Consider the following 21,906-nt stretch of genomic DNA (forward strand, 5'->3'; position numbering starts at 1 on the left):
TGACCCTATAAACACCTAAGGCAAACTAAATTACAACCTTATTCTCCTACTTCTTCTATTTTCTTCTATCGTATTTGTCTTCCTTTTCTCTCTTCTTGTATGAAATACTTTAGTTGAAAAGCCTTGGCATCCTTCAACATTACTATCCTGCTTCCACATTTAACAAGCCTCTACAAATAATAGTAGTTGTCGACATATGTTGGCATAAACTTTCGGCATATGTTGATAAGAATTGGCAGGTGCCTATTAGGTGCTTGACGAAATGGCCCGATGAAGCTTATTTGGTTGATATTATGACCCCATTATTTGAAAATCCTTGCTACGCACTGGCAAAACAAACTAGTTTTGTGCTTCTTCCAATAATCACTTTTACATGATTTACTTACATTTTTATTAAAGATTGTTTTCAAAAATATTTTCACCAAAAACATTTTTAACCATATTAAAAACACTTTCAAATGAGTTAATATTTTTTTAGTCACGTGACGAACCCTACAAACATAACAAAATATACTTCATTACAAAACCAATTTTCTTGTCGTTCATGGGCGTAAATTTACTAAGTTAAAACTCCAGAACGGTATCAATTATTTTTTGGGAGTTTTAAAAAAATACTTCCATTACTGTTCATTTTTAACGAAAAACCACATTTTTTCCTTTTTTGGTACTACTGACTTACACCTTTATTTGTCATTTTTCATTAAAACTAAATTATTTTTCGTTAATTTTCCTTTATTTTTAACTATAATCTTATCTTAATGAATTCACAGATTTTTTTTTTTTTAATTTGGTTTATGGATGTCTTGAATCTTTGAGATGAGTGGGAAAGATTGCATTTGATTGTTTGACAAGCAAATTGAATAAATATATGGATTCCTTAATCTTGACTTTTGACTCTGTGTTATTGGGACTCAATGTGTCTATGTGCAGTGATCAAACGCGTCTCCCGCATCACAATTGTAGAGAGCATCAATTCAAAGGCACACACTCTCTTGTGGACAAGTTTTCCAATGCCAATTTCCACATGCTCCACTTCCTCTGCATAATCTTGTTTAATTTTCTCGGTTGTTGACTTGTTTAGCTCCAATATCACCAACATTATTCCTGTTCAACATCTTAGTACATTCTCGTTGCACTTCGCTTGTAGTACTCTACTGGTATTTCTCGTAGTATCATCTGTTAATATACTTTTCAACACTTGCATGAAAGTATTACGTTTAGCAAGATATTTATTTCAAAAATTTCAAATTTTCTACGTATTTTACTACGAGTAGTATACACACATTACTTGTCACGCAGTTTTGCTCCCCAACTAAATTGCTCTTGATCTTTGAAGGGTGAAAAAAACTATTTGATGAGAATCAGGACACCCTCACAGAGAATTTTTTTAGACTTGACGACCACATAACATTTATAATAAAATGTTTTGTTAATATCTTACTTTACAGAAGTAGACATGTTCACATTTCTAGAATGAATGTGTTTCTTCCATACATGGATAAGATGACGGTCAACAAATCATTAACGGAGACTACATGATATATTGTTTCTCCAAAGAAATGTATTTGCTCAAAATTGATTCGACCCTCTAGTTAGTTTAGAACATCGTTTGTGTGAAAAATTATTTCCGAACCCCCAATATTTAATATTTAAGCACAAAACATAAACTTGATCTTCAAAACTTACCCTTGATCATGAAACTTAGAACTTTGACCACAATAGTAACTACGGCAAATACCTTTATAGGGTTTGGAGATTTGGCGCGTGCTGCCGCCACCAACAACCATCACTTCACTTCCCGGTAGAAAATGGAAAAGGAAGGGCATTATGGTAATCTCGATCTGTCCGTAGAAGAAGGACATAAAAGCAGGGCAGCGACAAACAAACAGTAAGGGACAAAAAACCTTCAAATCCAGTAACTCCAACAAAAGATCCGCGTCGATGACAAATCCATCCGACTTCTTAATTGATTGTTGTTTGTTGACTGTTGAGATTTCAGCAAAAAAGCACACAAAAATCCCAGTTTCTGTAGAGTTAGAAGCACGTCTGTGTTCCTCTTGGAAAATAAGCACTTCTGTGTTTTTTCACGGAAACCGCCTCTCCAACTCCAAGCTTACTTTTTTGACCGCCCACTCTCTCTCTATCTCCCCTCTTTCTTTCTCTCTCTACAGCTGCTAATGCCCATGTTTTGTATGTTATGAACAACACAAGCTCTACAAGTAGCCTGTTCACATCTGTGAGAAGCAGTTTGTAAATGCTTTTCTCAAAGCTTTGAATACATCAACAACTCGTGGGCTTTGAACCAAAGAAAATAAAAAAAGGGAAAGAAAACTCAAGCGTTGAATCCAAAACACTTCCCCCCACCATTCCCTCTTCTGTCTTCCAATTCCACGGCAACCAAATCCCCAAAACTTTTTTATTGACCTTGAATTCAAAGTTTCATCGTTTTCCATTTTTTCCATCTTCCAAATTTCCAATTCCGTCGTTTCGACACGTATTCGAAGGAGACTAGTGGGGTTAGTTGTTTGTTTGCTGAGGCGAATTTATATATATATATATATATATATATATATATATATATATATATATATATAAGCATATAGCAGTCAGACTCACTCAAATCCCATCTTCCAATTCAATTCAACATCTCTCTGGAGTTTTGGAATTTCAAAAGCACTTTTCAGGACTTTGTGAAAAATCCCATTTCAGGTTAGGCAATGTTTCATCTCTCAATTCTGTTAACAACCCATGTTGTAGATTTGATTAAATTTTATGGGATTTTGATTAAATCTTTGGTGGTTTGAATCTTTAGTCTAATTATGTTCTTGTTAATTAATTAGCAGGTGACGATTTTGCGCCTTTCAACCTGAACCTGTTGAGCAATTCTTATGGGGCTATCATTCTCACTACTTGCCTCAGCCTGGGAAGAAATTGTGAGGCATAGATTCTTCGAGTTGACCTACAACATCAGTTTAACTCCCAGAGATATTGGAGCACAAGTTATTCGAAGAACACACAGCTTTAAGAAAATAGAATCCGAATCCATGACAGTTAATTCAAACAGTTCTAGTAAGTCGGGGACTAACAATTCGATTCGCTTGAGGGAATACAAACCCGAAAATGTGATACTCGACAAGAATCTTTCGTTTAAAGGTCTTGTCCAAGAGCAACAAGACATGGGGTTAGATTTTTGTAAAGGCAAAAATGAATTGAAGCACAAACCAATGCCTGCACTTGCTCTGCCTGAGCCGCCGGTTTTTTCTTCGCCAAGGCCGGTTAGCGAGCTTGATGCTGCTGCTGTTAAGCTTCAGAAGGTTTACAAGAGTTACCGGACCCGAAGAAACCTTGCAGATTGTGCTGTGGTGGTTGAGGAGCTATGGTGAGTCTTTTTGCAATTTCATTCCATTGATTTGATCAAATTTTCAATATTTTAAAATGGTTTGATTAATTTTCGTTTTTTCGAAACCTTTAGGTGGAAGGCATTAGATTTTGCAGCTCTGAAGAGGAGTTCTGTGTCGTTCTTCAATGTTGAGAAGCCGGAAACCGCTGTTTCGCGGTGGGCAAGAGCTAGGACTAGAGCAGCCAAGGTTGGAAAGGGTTTGTCCAAGGATGAGAAGGCACAAAAATTGGCTCTTCAACACTGGCTTGAAGCGGTAAGGTCTTGCGAAAACTCAACAACGATTTATCTGACTCTGACCTTAAAAAAATCGATGACTTTTCGTGCTTATTCAAAAAGATTATGGGATTCATGATCTAACATTCAGATGTTTCTTGATGTTTTATGCAGATTGATCCACGACATCGGTATGGACACAATTTACACTTCTACTATGATCTCTGGTTTGAAAGTGAGAGCAGCCAACCTTTCTTCTACTGGTAAGTAGTAGTGTTTATATTGTTCATTTTTTCTAAGATGGTTCATATCTCAATTACTGATCTATCTGTGTAATGCAGGCTGGATGTCGGAGACGGGAAAGAAATAAACCTCGAGAAATGCTCGAGGACGGTTCTACAACGTCAATGCATCAAGTATCTTGGACCGGTTAGTCATACCCTAAACCCGAATTTCGTTTACCACCAACATAATGCTTGTTAATTGCATACTTAATTGTGTTTTTTTTGTGCCTGCAATATTTTCAGATTGAAAGAGAAGCATATGAAGTAGTATTGGAAAATGGAAAACTTTTATACAGGCAAAGTGGGGTGCTTGTGAACACAAGCGAAGGTTCCAAATGGATATTTGTCCTCAGCACGACAAGGTCTTTGTATGTTGGGCAGAAGAAGAAGGGTCAGTTCCAACACTCGAGTTTTCTAGCAGGTGGTGCTACCACAGCAGCTGGAAGATTGGTTGCCCGTGACGGGATTCTTGAGGTACGAAATTTATCCCTACATACGTGTGAGCGCAGGCCAAGAGGCTAGCAATGCATTGTGTGTTTTCTTATGGTCCAAGTAACTTTGATGTCATTTCTTAACTTAATTTCAACTGTTAATTTCAGGCTATTTGGCCATACAGTGGTCATTACCACCCAACAGAAGAGAACTTCATGGAATTTGTCAGCTTCCTAGAAGATAATCACGTCGACCTCTCCAATGTCAAGGTAAATGCTTCGTGTCTATTTCTTATCCAATAACTGCTGTTTATGAAATTTAAACTCAGAACCTCGTCAGATAAAGTGAAAACTAGAGGTCACTAGCTCAAATGATCACGGTTGTGTGCTTGTTTGTTCACATTCCAACTTATATTTCTCTTGATTTTCCTCAGAGGTGCGCAATTGATGATGACTCTTCTTATACGAAGACCACTGAAGCGGAATCAACAAGGGAGGGTTCGTTCAAATCGACCGAATCGGATGGTGCAAACAAAACTGATTCACATGGCTTGGCCAGCAAGGCTCCAATCACAACCGTTCAAGAACAAACTAAGAAGGTTGATAGTGCCACTGCCAATGCCAAGCCACCAGTTTTTGACGCGTCCAAGCGCTTGTCATGCAAATGGACTACAGCAACTGGACCCCGAATCGGGTGTGTCCGGGACTACCCGACCGAGCTACAATTCAGGGCACTTGAACACGTTAACCTATCTCCCCGGGTCGGTCCTGGACCGTCAGTACGTTATGGCCCAATTCCTTCTCCAAGGCCCAGCCCAAACGTCTGGCTCTCACCCCGGCTCTCATATATGGGCCTTCCTAGCCCAAGGACCCCAATCCCCGCAGCCAACTAAGCTCGCCGAAGGGAACATTAGGCTCGTGGGCTGGGTTAGGTAGCAGTAGGTTAATAATGGGCCAAAGCAGCCGTACAAGAATGGTGGGCCTCTCGCTAAGCCCAATAAGGAGGAGTTAAGGGAACTAACCCAATTTTTTCGTTCCTTCGATCTCGATCATTTGATTTTTTGTACATGCATTGTAAACCAAGTGGTTTCTTTCTGTCAAATTTTCTACTGATTTCACTCATGTATTTTTTGGGTCGGGTCGGGTTTAATTTATTCATTATTTGTATACCAGGAAGTCGAGGCCACTGAATGAAATGTAATATTCAAAATTTTCGTCTAGTAATTGTTCTATTTTAGAGCGTCAACAATAATTTTTTATTTTTGGCAAGCATTCAAAAAAATGAAAATTAATAAAAATGATTCGAAAATTTTGAATTTTAAAGGATAAAATAAATAGTAAAGTGAAAAATACCATGATTGATTTTTTAATGTAAAAATATGATTTTTTGTTTAAATAAACAGTATTACAAATTTTTCGCTAAAATTTCCTTAAAAAAATCTACAATAGTACTTGCGAAATGATACATGACTTTTTTTTCTTTTTTAGGAACAAAATGAATGATACATAATTTTTGTATTGGTATGAAGAAAAAAGATGGACAGAGAGTTAGAAGGAATATATTATGATTTTATATTATGTTATTTTCAATGACATCATATGGTTGCGTCTGGTTCGGGAGACAAGAGAGGCAGAGAGAGTAATCAATCCATCACTCAACTCAATCAAACCTCGCTGACACACTCCAGAACAAGACAAAAAGATGAAAATGCAGAGTCACCAGACCTACCTAGAGTTTGTGTAGCCTGCACTGTACTGCGCTTGACCAGATCTCTCTTCCTCATCGCCCAAATTTTGGAGAACAATTAGCAAGAAATGGTTACATCATCACAGTAGCGTTCTATTAATAATATAAGATGATATAGTTAAAAGCTAACACATGTCTTTAAGTTATTAGTATGGAACTTTGTAAACGATATACTTGTGTTATGCAAGTCTTTCTCTAAATTTTTTGTGAATATATGAGTGTTTGACGTGAAATTGAAAAACAAAACTGTCTCCAAGTTGATGCTTAACTTTTATAAATGACGCATTAATTTTTTGTTAATAATCCTCTCTTAAGCGGTTTACTGCAATATTTTGGTACCTTTCAATTCTTTTTGTCAGTGTCCCTTTAAGGGAGCCCGGACACAAGATTTTGTTCTATTTTAGGAGTGAAACTTCCATGGAGATGACGAATATACGTTTCTCACTAGCAATAGTATTTATGTTAAAAGGGTGGAAGAGTGCATTGAGTTTCAAAATGAACTAGTAATTCGTCTTTGAAAGAAATCGAGTTTAAAACATCTTATCTATAAAGTTACAAATAAAAAAAAATATTATTAAACCGTAATTATTAAAGCTTCTTTGATATCTTAGGTATGCTGTTTTAAGAGAGAGAAGCATTCTGCTTAATTAAATTCCATTTTCTCATCAGTCTCATATATAGTCATAGACCACCCTAAACTAGCTAGCTAGACATGTCATGCAATGCAGAATCCCATCCCCATCCCCCTCTATCTCGCTCTCTCACGGTCTGGATGTCGATAGATGCTAAGAGTACGGCCTCATTCATAACCATATGATAGCTTGGCTACCGATGCTAGTAGGGGTTAACATTGGGTGGGTTTGTGGGGTTGGATTTAAAGGACTTCTCTACCCTTCCAGGTCTCATACATTTTCATCCTCACTTATTTGTGCAGTCACGGTTAAGCGACATTATTATTTTATATCACTATTATTTTTTATCTAATTATCTCTATAAAAAAAATCAATATAAAATATTGATTTGCCTTAACCGTGACTGCACAAAATAGAAAGGAATGAGAATATATGGGCACTGAGAGGACAAAGAAGCCGGGTCCGGATTTAAATTTGTTGGTCAATCTAATAGGATGTGGATCCCTTCGGATTCTAAATGGTATTCTCACATTTTAACAGTTGATTCATGCTGTAAAAAATTATTTTGATTTTTTTATTTAAAATTAAACACAAATAATATTTAACGAAAACTAATCGCATGATATACAATTAACAGTTAAAATTAGGGAATTCTTATGATTCCCACAACTAGAATCCGGAGAGGATTGTTGTCAAATCTAATACATTCGGATTGACATTTTCATTAATAAATAAATAAATAAGGCAAACAAACCTACCTAAATCATTACAAGACAAGTTGGGTTGGTCAATTTTCACGGATTTGAGATTTCTTTATTTATAAGGTGAGTATGTGAGTAAAAAACATGCCAACATACATGTCATATTTAAATCGATATTATAAAGACACTATTTGTTACTTAATATATTACTTTTAGTTATTAAAATAAGTATAAACAAACAAGTGTTTAATAACTACTAGATTTTATGGATATGTCAATGTACTTTTGAACTTTAATTCTTGAAGAAAATTAAAATTTAATAAAAATTTGGTATTATATTGAATAGTGATTTTAGTCTCTTAATGAGTACTTAATTCAAATTCATATTATATACATTTGAATTTATTAATTTTATTTAACTTCCTCTAATTAGTGTACCTAAACGTCTGTATCATAATATAATTTACCAAATTAATGTACCGAAATATTCGTACATAAATATATTGTAGTGAATTACTGGTACATAAGAAATTATACAAAAACACAAATGTATCAAAAATTGTGTACCTAAATATACCTAAATATATGATAATTGTATGGTAATTGCTTTCACCGTCACGTGTCAACATGTCATGCATCCTCTACATATGGAAAACAGGAAAAGGCAGGTCTATAGGGTAGCCCCCGTAGGGCTCATGTCTAGTAGTAGCCACATGCAGTCTCTGTGTATGTTGAGGCCTACGTTTCTGGAGACTGCATTTGCATGATTGCATGCATGTACTAATTTACAAGAGTCCCTTCACAATTTCCTCTTTTACTTCATTTTTGGGTTTGATAACATGATATTAGGGTTATTGGGGGACCTGGAGGAAGAAATGAAGATAAACGTCCAAAGAAGGGGAGGCCAAGGCCCAATAGAACTGGGATGGACAATCCCGAGCGCTATGAACAACTGCTCAATAGTATGGTTTGCTTGCCAAGCCGAGCACATCCGAATAAGGTACTTACTGACCATTGGCAGCAAGTTGGCATACTAACAACTTCATAGAACAAAGTCTTAGGAGTAGACTTCTTTAGACATCAATCACTTGGCTTGGGTTTCCACCAACTCCAGGACTGAGCAAGGAGCTCGTTATGTGTTGCCTTCATAAAACGTGCAAGTGGATCTGAGCAAGTGTCACTTTGCCACCACGTGTGCACTAAAGAAAAATGGGCAACTAGCAGATTACGTCAACGTCCTTGGTTTAATAAATGCGAAAGCAGTGGAAAACTCAAGCCAGACTTGAGGCACATGGAGGGCTTATATAAGGAGGACGAGTATACGCACTCTTTGTAACGGGTCGAACAAGAAATTGTGCAAAAATAGACTAGATTATATTAAGCGCCTATTCTAACCTATACTCAATATATCCGAGCACCACAATTACTATAATCCAATTTTTAAATGTAAACCACTTAAATCTTGTTATCAAGTTCTTATTAACTTCGAGCACACCTTAAACCGACCACATTGGTCTTTGTTAAACTCTCAAATTTGAGCGTTAACACTAATAAAGCTTGTGTAGCTAATAGCTAGCTATGAGTTGGACTAAATTAAAGGGTGAATGACAACAAACTTCACGATAGATAGTAAATGAGATTTTGATGTGAGCTACTCACAGGAAATTGAATAAGTCGTTATTGCAACAGCATTATGACTATATGCAAGAAAAGCATCAATCCCAACACAATAAAATCTTTTTTGACTCATCAATTCACTGAAAATTTCAGACTTTTGAGGGCACAGCCAGATGGACTGTGTGTTCTCCATCAACCCTTCCTGTTTGAAAATTGATCCCAAGTTCAGACTTCAACTACTTTTTTAATTTACTATTTAGTAGGCTAATTAAATCAGAGAGCATCTTATTGATTGGTGTCTCAGGTACTTAGTCATATGGTTGAAATTCTGAATAAGAGAGTACCTAAGCTAAGTTACTAGCTCCAAAACACGAAACATAACGCTAAAAAGACGGTAACTTAAACTAATTATGCAACGGTGTATGAAAATGTGTAAATATTGTTGGATATAAGTTAACAATCTGTGATTTAAATATATATGCTAATAAACAATAAATGTAATAGGAATTAACAGAATATAAACTAGAATACGAATTATAAAAACAGACAACTTGAAGATCTAGGCTTGCATACCGCAATGTCCTTGAAACAGAAATTTTGTCCCTACTCAGTGCTTGTAGTTCTAAGGACGTCTGCTTCACCAGGATTCAACTATCTAAGTTAGAAATTCCAGCACCAGAAAATTGACTTCTAGTGAATATTAATGTGGTTCTCTCAGAAAGGATGTTTATGATTTTTCTATGTTCTAAATGCCATGCAGATGAATGTATATATAATGTGATTATACTTGTTCGCAACAGGTATGAGGAAGGGATGCATCTGTTGAGAGACATCTGCTGAAAAAGGGTGTTTTTGTTTCTGCGTTTTCACATTTCAGACTTCATCTTTTCAGATGAGTCTGTTGGTAAAAATAAATAATTAATTAAAGGCCCAAGGTCCATCTATTGACAATTAAATATATATTAATTATATATTAATTACCAATTAATTAGTACACCCCAAAGCTCAACTCCAAAGGTAAGCCCAATTTTAGTCTCCAGGCCTATTACTCCGATCACTTTCTATAAAGGACAAAGCCTTATAAAGTGATAAAATCTTTTGGGAATGACCAATGTGGGATAAATAAATTTCTACTCAAACTACTCAAATTTTCAACAATACCCCATATTTGAGTTGAAATTTCATTCAAACTCCAATAAATATATGATAAAACATGACATTTGGGACACTATTATTTTAGCCTTTTTTTTGTTTCAAATAGATCTCTCAACTTCGAAATTTCTTGTGGCCTTGACCAATCCGTCCGAAGGGACAGGGTCAGAGTCCATATCTTCACATAAATCAGACAGTTTTCACGTTTTCTATGTATTGTTTTCCCTCTTTTATTGATCAGACCGTAGGACTGATTGAGTTGTCAAAAGAAAGACAACCAAAGGGAGCATTCCCCAAATTCCAATTTTCTCCATGTCATTTTGTTTCTTGGTTTAGGGTTCTGTTTGACAAGAAGGCGGACAAGAAGGTCGAACAAATTCACCTCTCCTCTCTCTCTCTCTCTCTCTCTTTCCTCTGTAGAAAATCTCCCCCCTCCAGAGTGCACCAGAATCACTGCCACAAGAAGAAAGAAAGAAACAGTATATTTTGTCTTCTTCCACTGGTCTTCCAACCTCTCTCTCTCTCTCTCTCTCTCTCTCTCTCTCTCTCTCTCTCTCTATATATATATATATATATATATATACACACACATATATGGCATTGCTTGCATTTTGTCCCCCCGCCACTCACAAAACAGGTCATCACTTTTGCCATTTGGATATTTCCAACAAAAATGAAGAGAAGGACATGCTGCATTACTGTAGTGGTTACTCTTCTGTGTTGGGTTTCTGTTACAAGCAGGCCCTTTGCATCCTATGACGTTCCCCATCAAGAAGGTAAAAAGCTACTTGTACCATATTTCTCTTGGGAGATTCTCAGCTGTTTCCGTGAATTTATCACCATATCTCTGTATTTCTCATCACTATATTTTCGGTTGTATGCTAGAATCAAGTCTTTTCATATAGTTATATGTTTACCCAAATACCTTTTCTTATAGCTAATCAAACAGAGAGAAACCAATATTCCCCAGGAGCTACCTTTCACTCAAAACAGGTACATCTTTGGTTCTCCATCTCTGGATATTATGTGTATATATAACATATATTATAATATTTTTGTGTATATATATGTATGTGTTTGGGTGTACGGATAATTAGGGTTTGTCTTTAGGGAGTTGAGGAAGGCATGGAACAAAGAAAGTACAGAGGGCTGAGTAGGCTGGGGTCAAGACCACCATATTGTAAGCACGTATGTGGAAGCTGCGAGCCATGTGTTCCAGTTCAGACACCCACAACCACTGACCACTTTGGAGTTCAATATGCAAATTATGAGCCTGAAGGTTGGAGATGCAAATGTGGCTCTACTTTCTTCACTCCATAAAAAAAAATTGTTCTGTTGCAAGCGGTTTTCCGGTATATGCTCCGGGACATAGGATACATGCTTTCAACGGAACATAGTAAAATTTTCGCTAGCTATTTCAAACTTCATGCTCTTGCTAGGAGGCTTGCGATCTATAAACCGAAAATTTCGTTTTTGATTTTTTTTTTTTTTTTTTTTTTTAAGCTTTACACAGTTAGGAGTCTAGCTGGGCACGGGCTCTGAGGTTCGAGTTATAATCACACGGTAAAACTTACGACGAGTTCGGAGTTCGATATCTACTAATTGTAACTGATCTAATAGAATATTATTGTGTTAAAAAGAACCTGAGATGATTTATGCACAATGCTATTTAATAAATATACTGTTGATATCGATGAGGTATTGACATTATTGTCAATTAACTTGTCAACAACAAAATGTATCAATTAACATGTGATTAATACATTAGCAATGATAACAGTACAAACCCGACTTTTAATAAAAGATGGAACCTACCAATTCCCATATAATTAGTTTAAAGGATATTTTGGATGTGGTTTCTAGTCCTTAACATTTTTTTTATCAAGATCTCTTGATTTTGTACATTTAATTATATTATTATTAATATTTATATCTTTATAGTTTTGACATTAATTGTTTGATATTTTATAAGATTTATAATCCTATAAATTTAAAATCTCTCATTATAATACTATTAGAAACGGTAACAATAAAAAAATTCAAATATTTTGACTGAATAAATGGATAAAAACTATGTAAAAGTAAGAAATAAAAAATGGCAAAAAAATGTATCCATAGTGTTAAAAAATTTGGTACATTTCACATATAATAAAGTGGTACATTAATAAAGAAGAATGGGGACATTAGAAATAAATTAGGGTGCAGATAAAAAATTAAAAATTATGAGTACAAACGAATTTTAAAAAATATAGGCGTTAGAAGAAATTAATACATGGGTACAAAATAAAACTAAAAAGAAAATACTGCAAATTTAAAAAAAAATGTTGCAAATTAAAAGTGAATACAAACTAAAAATATAAATATATGATACAAGGTTTAGGCATAAAACATAAATATACCATATGTTATTTTTCTATTATTGATTAAATATACAATGTCACGTAACGGTCTACGCATGAGTACAAACACAAATAAAACTTTAAAAAACATGGGCACAAAAAGAAACTAATATATGGGTACAAATTAAAAATGAAAAGAAAATTGATACAAATTAAAAAATATTTGCAAATTAAAAATAGGTACAAACTAAAAATAAAAATATATGATACAAAATTTAGCCATAAATATAAATATACTAATTGTAACATTTTTAACATTAAAGGAATATATTTAAAAATAAAAATATTTTATTATTCAAATAATTAATGATGTTATTATTAATACCCAAGGACCTTGATCAAAAATTGAAAATGAATAGGATTTTAATCAATGGAATAACAAAAATAAGGATGTGAACCTAATTTTCCCTTAGTTTAATTTCCATGTAAGGTATAACCTTACCTTTCTTTCACTGAAATTATTGCCATTGAAAATTACCAGTACGCATTTGGTAGTAATGTTCTTCACCCTCCAAACAAGTTAGAATTTAAAGAAAACTAATTCCAAAACAAGAAAAAAAATGTCTTAGCGTAACAGTACTTGTCTTTTTATTGTCTGTACATTACAGTTTAACATATATAGATTTGCGTGATAAAATGTAAAAGTAGAACTTTTATTTGAATACGTCAAACTGTTATTTGTTTGTAAAAAAAAAAGTGTCATATATGAAAAGCTTGAAAACAAGTGTTTGACTACGTGCCTGTGTGCAAGGGCGGATGGAAAAAGGAACCAAGATGGCCTTAGGACCATCTATGTATGAAAAATATACATGTGAAGATTTTCTGACGATCCTTCGAGTGTTGCTATGGTCAGGGCCAGCCCTGAGAATTTGGGGCCCTAGGCGAGCATTTGAAGTGGGGTCCTAAAATTCTTTGATCTCCAGTCCTTTGTATATTGATTTGTATAAAAAAGAATTCGCTAAATACATAAAAAGTTCTATTTTCACATCAAATATCATTAAAAATTAATATCAAAAGAAGATAAATATACAAATATTATTTAAACATTGCATGATTTACTTTTTTAGACACAAATGTACTAAATGTTTGTAGTCAAGAGTTTAAGATTGAAAGTGAAGAACGGTAAAACTTGATGATCACGAGAGTAAATGACAATAAAACCTGATTGACGAATATAATAAATTCAACGCCAATTGTTTTTGTTGTGTTTTTTTTCCTTCTAAAATCAACATCACACTAACGAATTGAATATTAAAATAATCCATTGAATAAAAAGTGATTGAAAAGAAATATATAAAATTCAAAGTTTTGATTACCTTAATGTATAATCTTTAAGACCATATTATAATTGGTTTAAATATTCAATAGAAATTGAGAGAATAGGAAGTTGGTATAAATATTCGATAGAAATTGAGAGAACGAGAAGTTGAAAGAAAAAAGATTGCAAATAGACTTAAGTTTTATAACTTTATATGCATTTGGATAGATGGCTTGAGAGTTAGACAGATGGACCAACAATAAATTTGAAAAACAAGAAAAATTAAGAAAAATCTAGTGACTGAAAGGCAGCTTCGTGTTTCAAGCTCAACATCCCAAAGAAAAATGAAGCCAACATTTCCACTGCACAAACAAATGAATTATGATATTTCTTACTTTTTTGTATTTATATATTAATTACAGAATATAAAATTTTTTAGGGACCCTTCTGAAGTGGGGCCCTAGGCAGGCGCCTACTTGGGCTACCCTTAGGGCAGGCCCTGGGTACGGTCCCTTTTATGCTTACTAAAATGTATAATGTAATGCATGCTAAATATATCTCGATCTGTTGCGTCGACATCATTCGACAAATTCTCTCTTTATATCACTCATTAAATTGTTTCGGCATATGGCGATATTTGTTGCAATGTGCGCAACAAGCCCGCAAAGTGAATAAACTTATTTTTTATTTTTGCACGCTTCGTACCTGTTTATATCTAAAAAACTTGTATTGAATATTGAGCCAAAGATTCAAATTTTGAATCTGTCACTGCTTATGTGACACACTTGACAAATACGAGACATTTATCTAAAGTGTCTCTCAAGTTCCACATATACAAAGCCAAATAACAAATGCTGGCATGTGAGTAACTGATAATTCAAGTGAACTCAGAATTCAAGTGGTTGGGAACATTATGTTCCGCCCATCTATGATCGCTTGTATTAAAAATGACGTACATTTTCTTAGTAAGTTCGATCGGTGTACACAATAGATTATGTAATATTCGAAGAAAATAAAGTGTGAAAGACTCAGCAAATGGAGTGGGTGTCACGTTTTTCATGGGTCAGTCCGTCTTTGAAAATAAAGAACGTCCGACTCAAATCACACGCAGTTGGACCACGTGTCAGGGTCCCTCCAGTTTTGTGTGAAAAAAGTCACGTGATATCACTCCCAAACAATAAAAAAAAACACAAAAATTCTACAGCGCTATTGATTCAAGTATTTATATTTTATTTTATTTTATTTTATTTATACAACGATATTTACAGAAGAAGAAGAAATGAATTGATTGAGAACTCGTCTATTTTTATATTGCGAAAGGCATTATCTATCTACCGAAATTTAGGTTGCAGGTGAATCAAAAGCAGGAAACAAGGGAGAGATGGTGGCTGGTGGGTGGGTATGGATAGCCACAAGCCAACAAGCCCAGCTGCTGCTTTTGCTTTTCCCGTTCTCCTTTTGTAATTTCTAATCCAAAAGTGCTTTTAACGGTAACCCAACAAATAAAAGAAATTAAATAAAAATAATAATTCGGAAAACGAAAAAAAAAAGGAAAAGGAGAATCCAAACCTAGATCTCCAACAAGAAAGAACCCAGAGAGGGCCCAGCGCATAGCTGTCCGTACAAAATTCGTTTGCTTTGCTTTTGCATTATAATTTTTTTTTTCTTTCTTGCTTTGCTTTTATTGGATGGACAATCCGATGTCGTTGCGGTTGAGTCGGCCGACTGCCTTCTGCTGATGCGGGGTCGTTGTTGTTGTTTTGATTTTTTGGAATCATCGTCCAATTTGTTATCCATTTTTTTTTAGTTTTTGTAATTTTAGGGTTAGGGTTTCGATTTCAACCGATTTGGGCTGCTCTGGAAGATATGGAGCCTCGCGTTGGGAATAAGTTTCGGCTCGGCCGGAAGATCGGTAGCGGCTCGTTCGGAGAGATCTATCTGGGTTTGTTGCTTCTTCATCTTCCTGTTAGTTGTGGATTTGTATGTAATTATGTATGTAATTGGGTGGTTAATTGTGGATTTGAATTGCCTGTTTGCAGGTACAAATATTCAGACGAATGAAGAGGTTGCGATTAAGCTTGTGAGTGTTTTTCGTTGTTCCAATTCAGCTACGAGTTGTGATTTTTTATTATTTATTTTTGGGTGATTTAAATGCCCATTTGCTTGCTTTTTACTTATGTGTTAATTTAAGTTTAATCCGTGGCCTGAGAATTGGTAAGAATGATTCTTTAAGTTCATGGTCTAGTTTTCGTGCTTCGGCATTCACCTTGCGTTAGAAATGCCTAGGAATCAGAGGTTTGTGGAACGACTAGTCCTTGTATCAATGTATGTGTTTGATTGATTGATTAGTATCTAGAAAATTATCGTAGGAGGATCGTGTTTTTTTTGTAAATAGAGGTCTTCAAGTTTTGGTGGTGGTGTTGAAGTTTCCTTTTATGAACTGTTATTAGCGTGATGAATGTGTGCGGTATGAAGCTAATTGTCTTGTTGTTTCTTATACTTAGGAAAATGTGAAGACAAAACACCCTCAGCTGCTGTACGAATCCAAGTTATACAGGATCCTATCAGGAGGAAGTAAGTGAAACTGCTGCATTTCCTAGTTAATCAGCAGTTTCTGGTGCAAGTTTTCTGATTTTCTAAATTTGGTTCTTGCAGCTGGAATTCCAAATGTGAGGTGGTTTGGAGTTGAAGGAGACTATAATGTTTTGGTGATGGATTTACTGGGCCCTAGTCTTGAAGACTTGTTTAACTTCTGTAGTAGGAAACTTTCTTTGAAGACCGTTCTTATGCTGGCAGATCAAATGGTAGGTGTGAGTCCATGCACAATTGCACTTCATCGTATTGGTTTAATATATTGTGGGGAAGATACTGACTCTTTCTGTGCTTGACATTTATTTCAGATCAGTCGTGTTGAATTTGTCCATAGTAAGTCATTTCTACATCGAGATATCAAGCCAGACAATTTTCTTATGGGCTTGGGAAGGCGTGCAAATCAGGTTTTCTATCTTAATTTGGTGTACATGGTTTTGTAGGTCTGTATATGCTTGTGTTTCAATGCACATATTTCATATGCCAATGAATCTATATTAATACGGTAATTGATTTTTCGTTATACGTAGGTGTACATGATAGACTTTGGTCTGGCTAAGAAATACAGAGATAGTTCAACCCGTCAGCATATTCCTTATAGGTGAGATGATGCTTGTTTTTCTGTGTTCTCTAATATGTTCTCCGAATATGATTCTAGAGAAATATAGCAGTATACTAGAAATGGACTTGCACTACAAGATTTGTAGTTGATGTTATAACTTGACCTGTCATATTATCATTGTACATCGGCATGAATGGTGCAGGGAAAACAAGAATCTGACTGGAACTGCAAGATATGCAAGCATGAATACTCACCTTGGAATTGGTATGTCTTAAGACTTTAGTCTTTGTTTTTGCCATTTGTATCCCTTTTAATGTACTTTTGTTCCAGTTAAATCCACCATCTGGTTTATTGACATTGATTTAGAAATTCTTTTATGACATTCTGCGCTTTATAGAGCAAAGCCGGAGGGATGATTTAGAATCTCTTGGTTATGTCCTTATGTATTTCCTTAGAGGAAGGTGATTATTTCTGAAGTCCCTTTTTTTTTTCTTTTTTTTTTCTTTTGTTGTTGTAGTGCTATCTGTTGATGTTTTGTTTAATAATTCTTTTTGCCTTTAGTCTTCCTTGGCAGGGACTAAAAGCGGGAACTAAGAAACAGAAGTATGAAAAAATTAGTGAAAAAAAGGTTTCTACTTCAATTGAGGTATGATGCTTGTGAATGTTAATGTGGTTGTATACAATTCAGGCCTCATGTGTCGCATATTTTGACTAAAGAATTTAATGATTTTGCAGGCGTTATGTCGGGGTTATCCGACAGAGTTTGCTTCGTACTTCCATTACTGTCGCTCACTACGGTTTGATGATAAACCAGACTATGTTTATTTGAAAAAAATATTCCGGGATGTCTTCATTCGTGAAGGTTTGAATTCTATTGTCATTACAATGAGCATTGTAAGCGGATTTCCACATTACAGTGAGCATTCTATTTACACTGATTGTATCCATTGGATTTTGCTTCAGGCTTCCAGTTTGATTATGTGTTTGACTGGACAATTTTGAAGTATCAGCAGTCACAGCTGGCTGTTCCTCCAACCCGTGCCCTTCCCGGTGCTGGAACAAGTTCTGGGATGCCCCATGTCGCTGTTAATGCGGACAGACTGGCAGGTATGTTGTTTAGCATTGCTCTAGATGAATTTAAACAGCATTCTTATAGGTAAGTTTATTCGTCACAGCTAGAGGATGGTGCTGTTGGAGATTACCACATGTTTTTCTCTCCTATTTGTTTATTTTAAAATTTGACTTGTCTGTATGTTAATATATAAATTTAAGGAATTCTCTGTTCACTTTCGGGTTCGACAACTTATTACTAAAGGTTTTCTGATATCTGGGTGTCATTTCTCCTATATTAGCGTTGCATTTTCTAACATTTTGCTTCACGGCTTCGATATAGGTGAGGAAGATGGGCGGCTAACTGGTTTAAGATCGTTGGATGCCTCTCAGCGGAGAATACCTGGACCGGCGCTTAATTCCTTGAGCCTTTCGAGGCAGAAGAATCCAATTGCTAATGATGCTTCATTAACTAGAGAGGTGAGATGTTTGGAATGCATTATTTATGGAATTGCAATCGTTTTTGCGGGGTTATATGAAACAGGAATAGTTGAGTGTTTATTCGTATGTCTCGAGTCTTGAGCCTCTTAAGGACGTCCCTGCGCGCCTTTTATGCCTTGTGACAAAAATCTCGTCCATGCTTGGGCCTTGCAGACGTCAAATAGCAATATGTATGGCCTGTCAGCCGGATCATCAAGGAGAGTCGCTGTTTCTGGCAGCCGTGATGCATTTGGCGGAAGTGAGTCTGACATTCGCCCTCGAACAACCGATGCTAGCCCTGGAGGACACAGAATTTCAAGTGGTCGAAGAAGTTCACCAGTCGAGTCATCGGACCCCACCCGTAGACATACATCGCAAACGGGGAACTACGAGACTACCGTTAAAGGCATCGAAGGTCTGCATTTAGAATAGGGGTGGTTTTGGTTTGGTAACTGATCCGAAATGGCCTTACTGGAAACCGAACCGAACAGTTAGGGAAGGGTAAAAAAAACCGAAACCGCACCGATTATTTTAGTTTAGTTTACCGAAATTTGGGTCAGTTTCGGTAAAGGCCCATTTTTTCAGCCCATATTTGTTGGGCTTCTAAATTTATGTTGCTTCTCAGCCCAATTTTGTTGGGCTTTTGAATATTTTCAAATTTTTTGCCAATTCACGTACAAAATTCTACCACCTAAGCTTTGTTGGTAATTTTCATGGACTTTTCCACTTTGCTTCAAAACAATGGCACAATTTTGAGTTTCCCTGCCCTTTTCCATTTCCCCCAAAGCACACTCAATGCATCGGCACACAGACGAGAGACGACAAGCTAGCTAGCTAAGGATGCAGAATAGCGGAACGGTCATCGCTAAATTGTACAATCGTCGATATTCTCCTTTGCCCGGCTGCTCTGTCACGCTCGAACATAACTACGATAAACATGAAATTGAATTACTAAATTGAGGGACGCTCTGAGATATCTCAACGATGACCTAATTGGGGAAACAAGGATGTCACAGGGAGGCAGCCAACTGAGCCCAGTTGGTACGAGAAAATGTATCCGGAAAGCTAAAAGCTTACTCACTGCCACCGAACAGGATCAATGACAAACCAATTTGCACTGCTATACGCCATTTCTTTGTTATTTTCCCGGAAATCTTTATTCAGACAATGCCTTCAGCAAGGGTTTGCATACATGTCGGAAATCGAAAATAGTTCCGAAATGCATGACAAAGAAAGCGGTAATGAGGATCATACAAGTTACCAACAAATAATAATAGGCTATTTAGTCAACATGGTCACTTAAATTGGCATAACTGCTCACTTTGATATCTGATATTTAAAATCGATTGAAGTGGTCCCTGAAATTGTCTAACGTCAATTATTTTTGTCATTCCGTGAAAAATTTCTGTTAAATTGAAGGTATTTTTGTCAAATCAACATCTCTACTTAAACTTGTGGTTTCTTCAATTTAACGGAGATTTTTCTGAGAATGACCAAAATCATCGATAGTGAACAATCTCACAGACCATTTATATTTTTTTTAATTTTTTTTAACAAACGATGTCATCCACAATAAGAGAGTTGGGGGAGTAGGCTGCCTCACAATGGGATGTGGTTTAAATTCGCATTTGACGAGAATCGAATCTAAGACCTCTCACTTACCAATTAAAAAGGATACCACTAGACCGTAGTATTAAGTGACTCTATTGATTTTAAATCTCATGGACAAAAAATGAGGACTTTATGCCTATCTCAGAGACTATTTTGACTAAAAACCTATCATAATATTACCGGAAATCGAATACGGAATTCATATTTTAGAACCTCATTCACACCTCCTCCTTGAGGTACATGGGAGATTAGCAACACTAATTTAGCTATATGATGCCTAGAAACTAATTTCCTACAAAAATATTATGAACCACCAAAAAAGGCTTACGTTTCATTTATTTATATAATTTTCAGATTACCAAAAATACACAATATACAAATATTCATCAACAAATCACATTACAACTTCATAATTTCCAACACAAACACTCCAATTTTACAAATTAATAACACCGAGCATAAATGAAACAATTAAAATAAATAATGGTACTAATTTATATAATATATATTCAGAAATGATGATTACCGGCCATAGACGACTCTATTACAAGTTTCCTTGAGCCACCGGAAGCTCTTCCGGAACGACCCCTTGAGCTTCCCTTCCACCGTATACACCTTATAGCTCGCCACCCTCTTCTTCCTCTGCAGCTCCGGATCGCTCAGGCTCCAGCTCTTCGTCGCCGACCCGTTCGCCGACTTCCCCTTCCTGATCTTCTCGCCGTTGTTTCCCGCCTGGGTTTGCTGCTGCTGCGGGCTCACAGAGGTCGCGTAGGAGGCGCTGTAGCACCTGAGATCCTGCATCCCATTGACCCCCGACGAAGCGGGTCCCGCCGACCCACTGCCGACATTGTAGCTCTCCAGCTGCGACCTTCCGTGACCGCACGATCTGGATCTGAAATCTTCCATTGAGAATTCACTTAGCTCACACTGTCCCTCTCTCCCTCCTCTCTCTCTCTCTCTCTCTCTCTCTCTGGAGTCTGGAGCTCGTCCACTGCAGTGGAGAACAGATTGTTTGAATTTGGCAGAGAGAGGAGGGAAGAGAATCTTTGGGATCGTGGTTTGTCGCAGAACAATGTTTATTTATTTATTAGGAAATTTTAATGATATTTTTACTTTCTTATTATATTTAAAGAATGAATGGTGTACTACTACTGGCCTCTCTCTGCACTGGTTTTTTTTTAAGGAAAACTAATGAAAAAGTTTTGAAAACTTTGAGTTTTAATAATAAGGACAAAATAAAGGGTAAAGTGAATAGTACTAGGATTGACTTTTTAGTGTAAAAATGTGGTTTTTCGTTAAAGTGAACAGTACCAGGTGCTTTTCGTTAAAAATTTTTTTTTTTTAACTTGACGCCGATATTCTTGTACCATTCTTTTTTTTTTTAAATCATTCATTCATTAGTGTTACATTAATAATTAAAGAAAAAATAAATACCATTCTTTTTTCAAAACTCATTTTAGGCATTCCCATGACTATGGAAATAATTTACATGAAATAAGTTAACCGTCATGTGAGGTTCGTTTTTTAATAATGCATTATCATATTAAATTTTTTTTGTTTACATGATATATATTATTGAATTAAAACGCTATATAGCTATATACCCCATTCCATATAAATTTGTTATCATCATGATCACAAAAATTTGTTATAACTAATTTAGATAAGTTTTTGTTTTCAACCCAAAAATAAATAATAAAAAAAACTATTTTAAAGTGCTTATAACAATTCTTAAAATTAAAAGTGTGAATCAATAAATCAAAAGACTGATTTCAAATGT

At 35.7% G+C, this 21,906-nt stretch overlaps 3 protein-coding genes across 4 annotated transcripts; 2 read left to right on the plus strand and 1 right to left on the minus strand.

Annotated features, from left to right (window-relative positions):
- The first annotated feature begins 1,965 nt into the window (after positions 1-1,965).
- On the plus strand, positions 1,966-5,548 carry LOC126601322 (IQ domain-containing protein IQM1-like). Of its 2 annotated transcripts, none has more exons than XM_050268012.1 (8): positions 1,966-2,709; positions 2,841-3,379; positions 3,473-3,653; positions 3,788-3,876; positions 3,955-4,042; positions 4,141-4,371; positions 4,497-4,598; positions 4,763-5,548. In XM_050268012.1, the coding sequence occupies exons 2-8, from the start codon at positions 2,889-2,891 to the stop codon at positions 5,219-5,221; spliced, it is 1,641 nt and encodes a 546-aa protein (XP_050123969.1). In that variant the 5' UTR covers positions 1,966-2,709; positions 2,841-2,888; the 3' UTR covers positions 5,222-5,548. The 2 variants fall into 2 exon arrangements, with proteins under 2 accessions (XP_050123969.1, XP_050123968.1); XM_050268011.1 differs by having other exon boundaries at positions 2,844-3,379.
- A 9,627-nt stretch (positions 5,549-15,175) lies between these two features.
- Positions 15,176-19,205, plus strand: LOC126604979 (casein kinase 1-like protein 1). Its single transcript, XM_050272329.1, has 13 exons — positions 15,176-15,776; positions 15,874-15,914; positions 16,339-16,408; positions 16,490-16,638; positions 16,735-16,830; positions 16,954-17,024; positions 17,188-17,249; positions 17,383-17,446; positions 17,547-17,631; positions 17,721-17,847; positions 17,949-18,092; positions 18,379-18,515; positions 18,690-19,205. Exons 1-13 carry the CDS (start codon positions 15,701-15,703, stop codon positions 18,945-18,947), a joined length of 1,380 nt encoding a protein of 459 aa, XP_050128286.1. The 5' UTR covers positions 15,176-15,700; the 3' UTR covers positions 18,948-19,205.
- A 1,224-nt stretch (positions 19,206-20,429) lies between these two features.
- LOC126604951 (uncharacterized) lies at positions 20,430-21,304 on the minus strand. Its single transcript, XM_050272281.1, has one exon. It carries the CDS (start codon positions 21,030-21,032, stop codon positions 20,649-20,651), a length of 384 nt encoding a protein of 127 aa, XP_050128238.1. The 5' UTR covers positions 21,033-21,304; the 3' UTR covers positions 20,430-20,648.
- Between the last annotated feature and the right edge of the window lie 602 nt (positions 21,305-21,906).

This window comes from Malus sylvestris, chromosome 15, assembly GCF_916048215.2.
Source record: "Malus sylvestris chromosome 15, drMalSylv7.2, whole genome shotgun sequence".
NCBI classification, from domain to species: Eukaryota; Viridiplantae; Streptophyta; class Magnoliopsida; order Rosales; family Rosaceae; genus Malus; species Malus sylvestris.

Excerpts from the sequence above, each read along its gene's own strand:
- LOC126604951 (XM_050272281.1), bottom strand. The coding sequence starts at position 21,032 with ATGGAAGATTTCAGATCCAGATCGTGCGGTCACGGAAGGTCGCAGCTG.
- LOC126604979 (XM_050272329.1), top strand. The coding sequence starts at position 15,701 with ATGGAGCCTCGCGTTGGGAATAAGTTTCGGCTCGGCCGGAAGATCGGT. Across the intron at positions 15,777-15,873 it reads GTTCGGAGAGATCTATCTGG|GTACAAATATTCAGACGAAT; the intron begins GTTTGTTGCTTC and ends GCCTGTTTGCAG. Across the intron at positions 17,632-17,720 it reads AGGTTTCTACTTCAATTGAG|GCGTTATGTCGGGGTTATCC; the intron begins GTATGATGCTTG and ends ATGATTTTGCAG.
- LOC126601322 (XM_050268012.1), top strand. The coding sequence starts at position 2,889 with ATGGGGCTATCATTCTCACTACTTGCCTCAGCCTGGGAAGAAATTGTG. Across the intron at positions 3,380-3,472 it reads GTGGTGGTTGAGGAGCTATG|GTGGAAGGCATTAGATTTTG; the intron begins GTGAGTCTTTTT and ends CGAAACCTTTAG. Across the intron at positions 4,043-4,140 it reads GCATCAAGTATCTTGGACCG|ATTGAAAGAGAAGCATATGA; the intron begins GTTAGTCATACC and ends CAATATTTTCAG.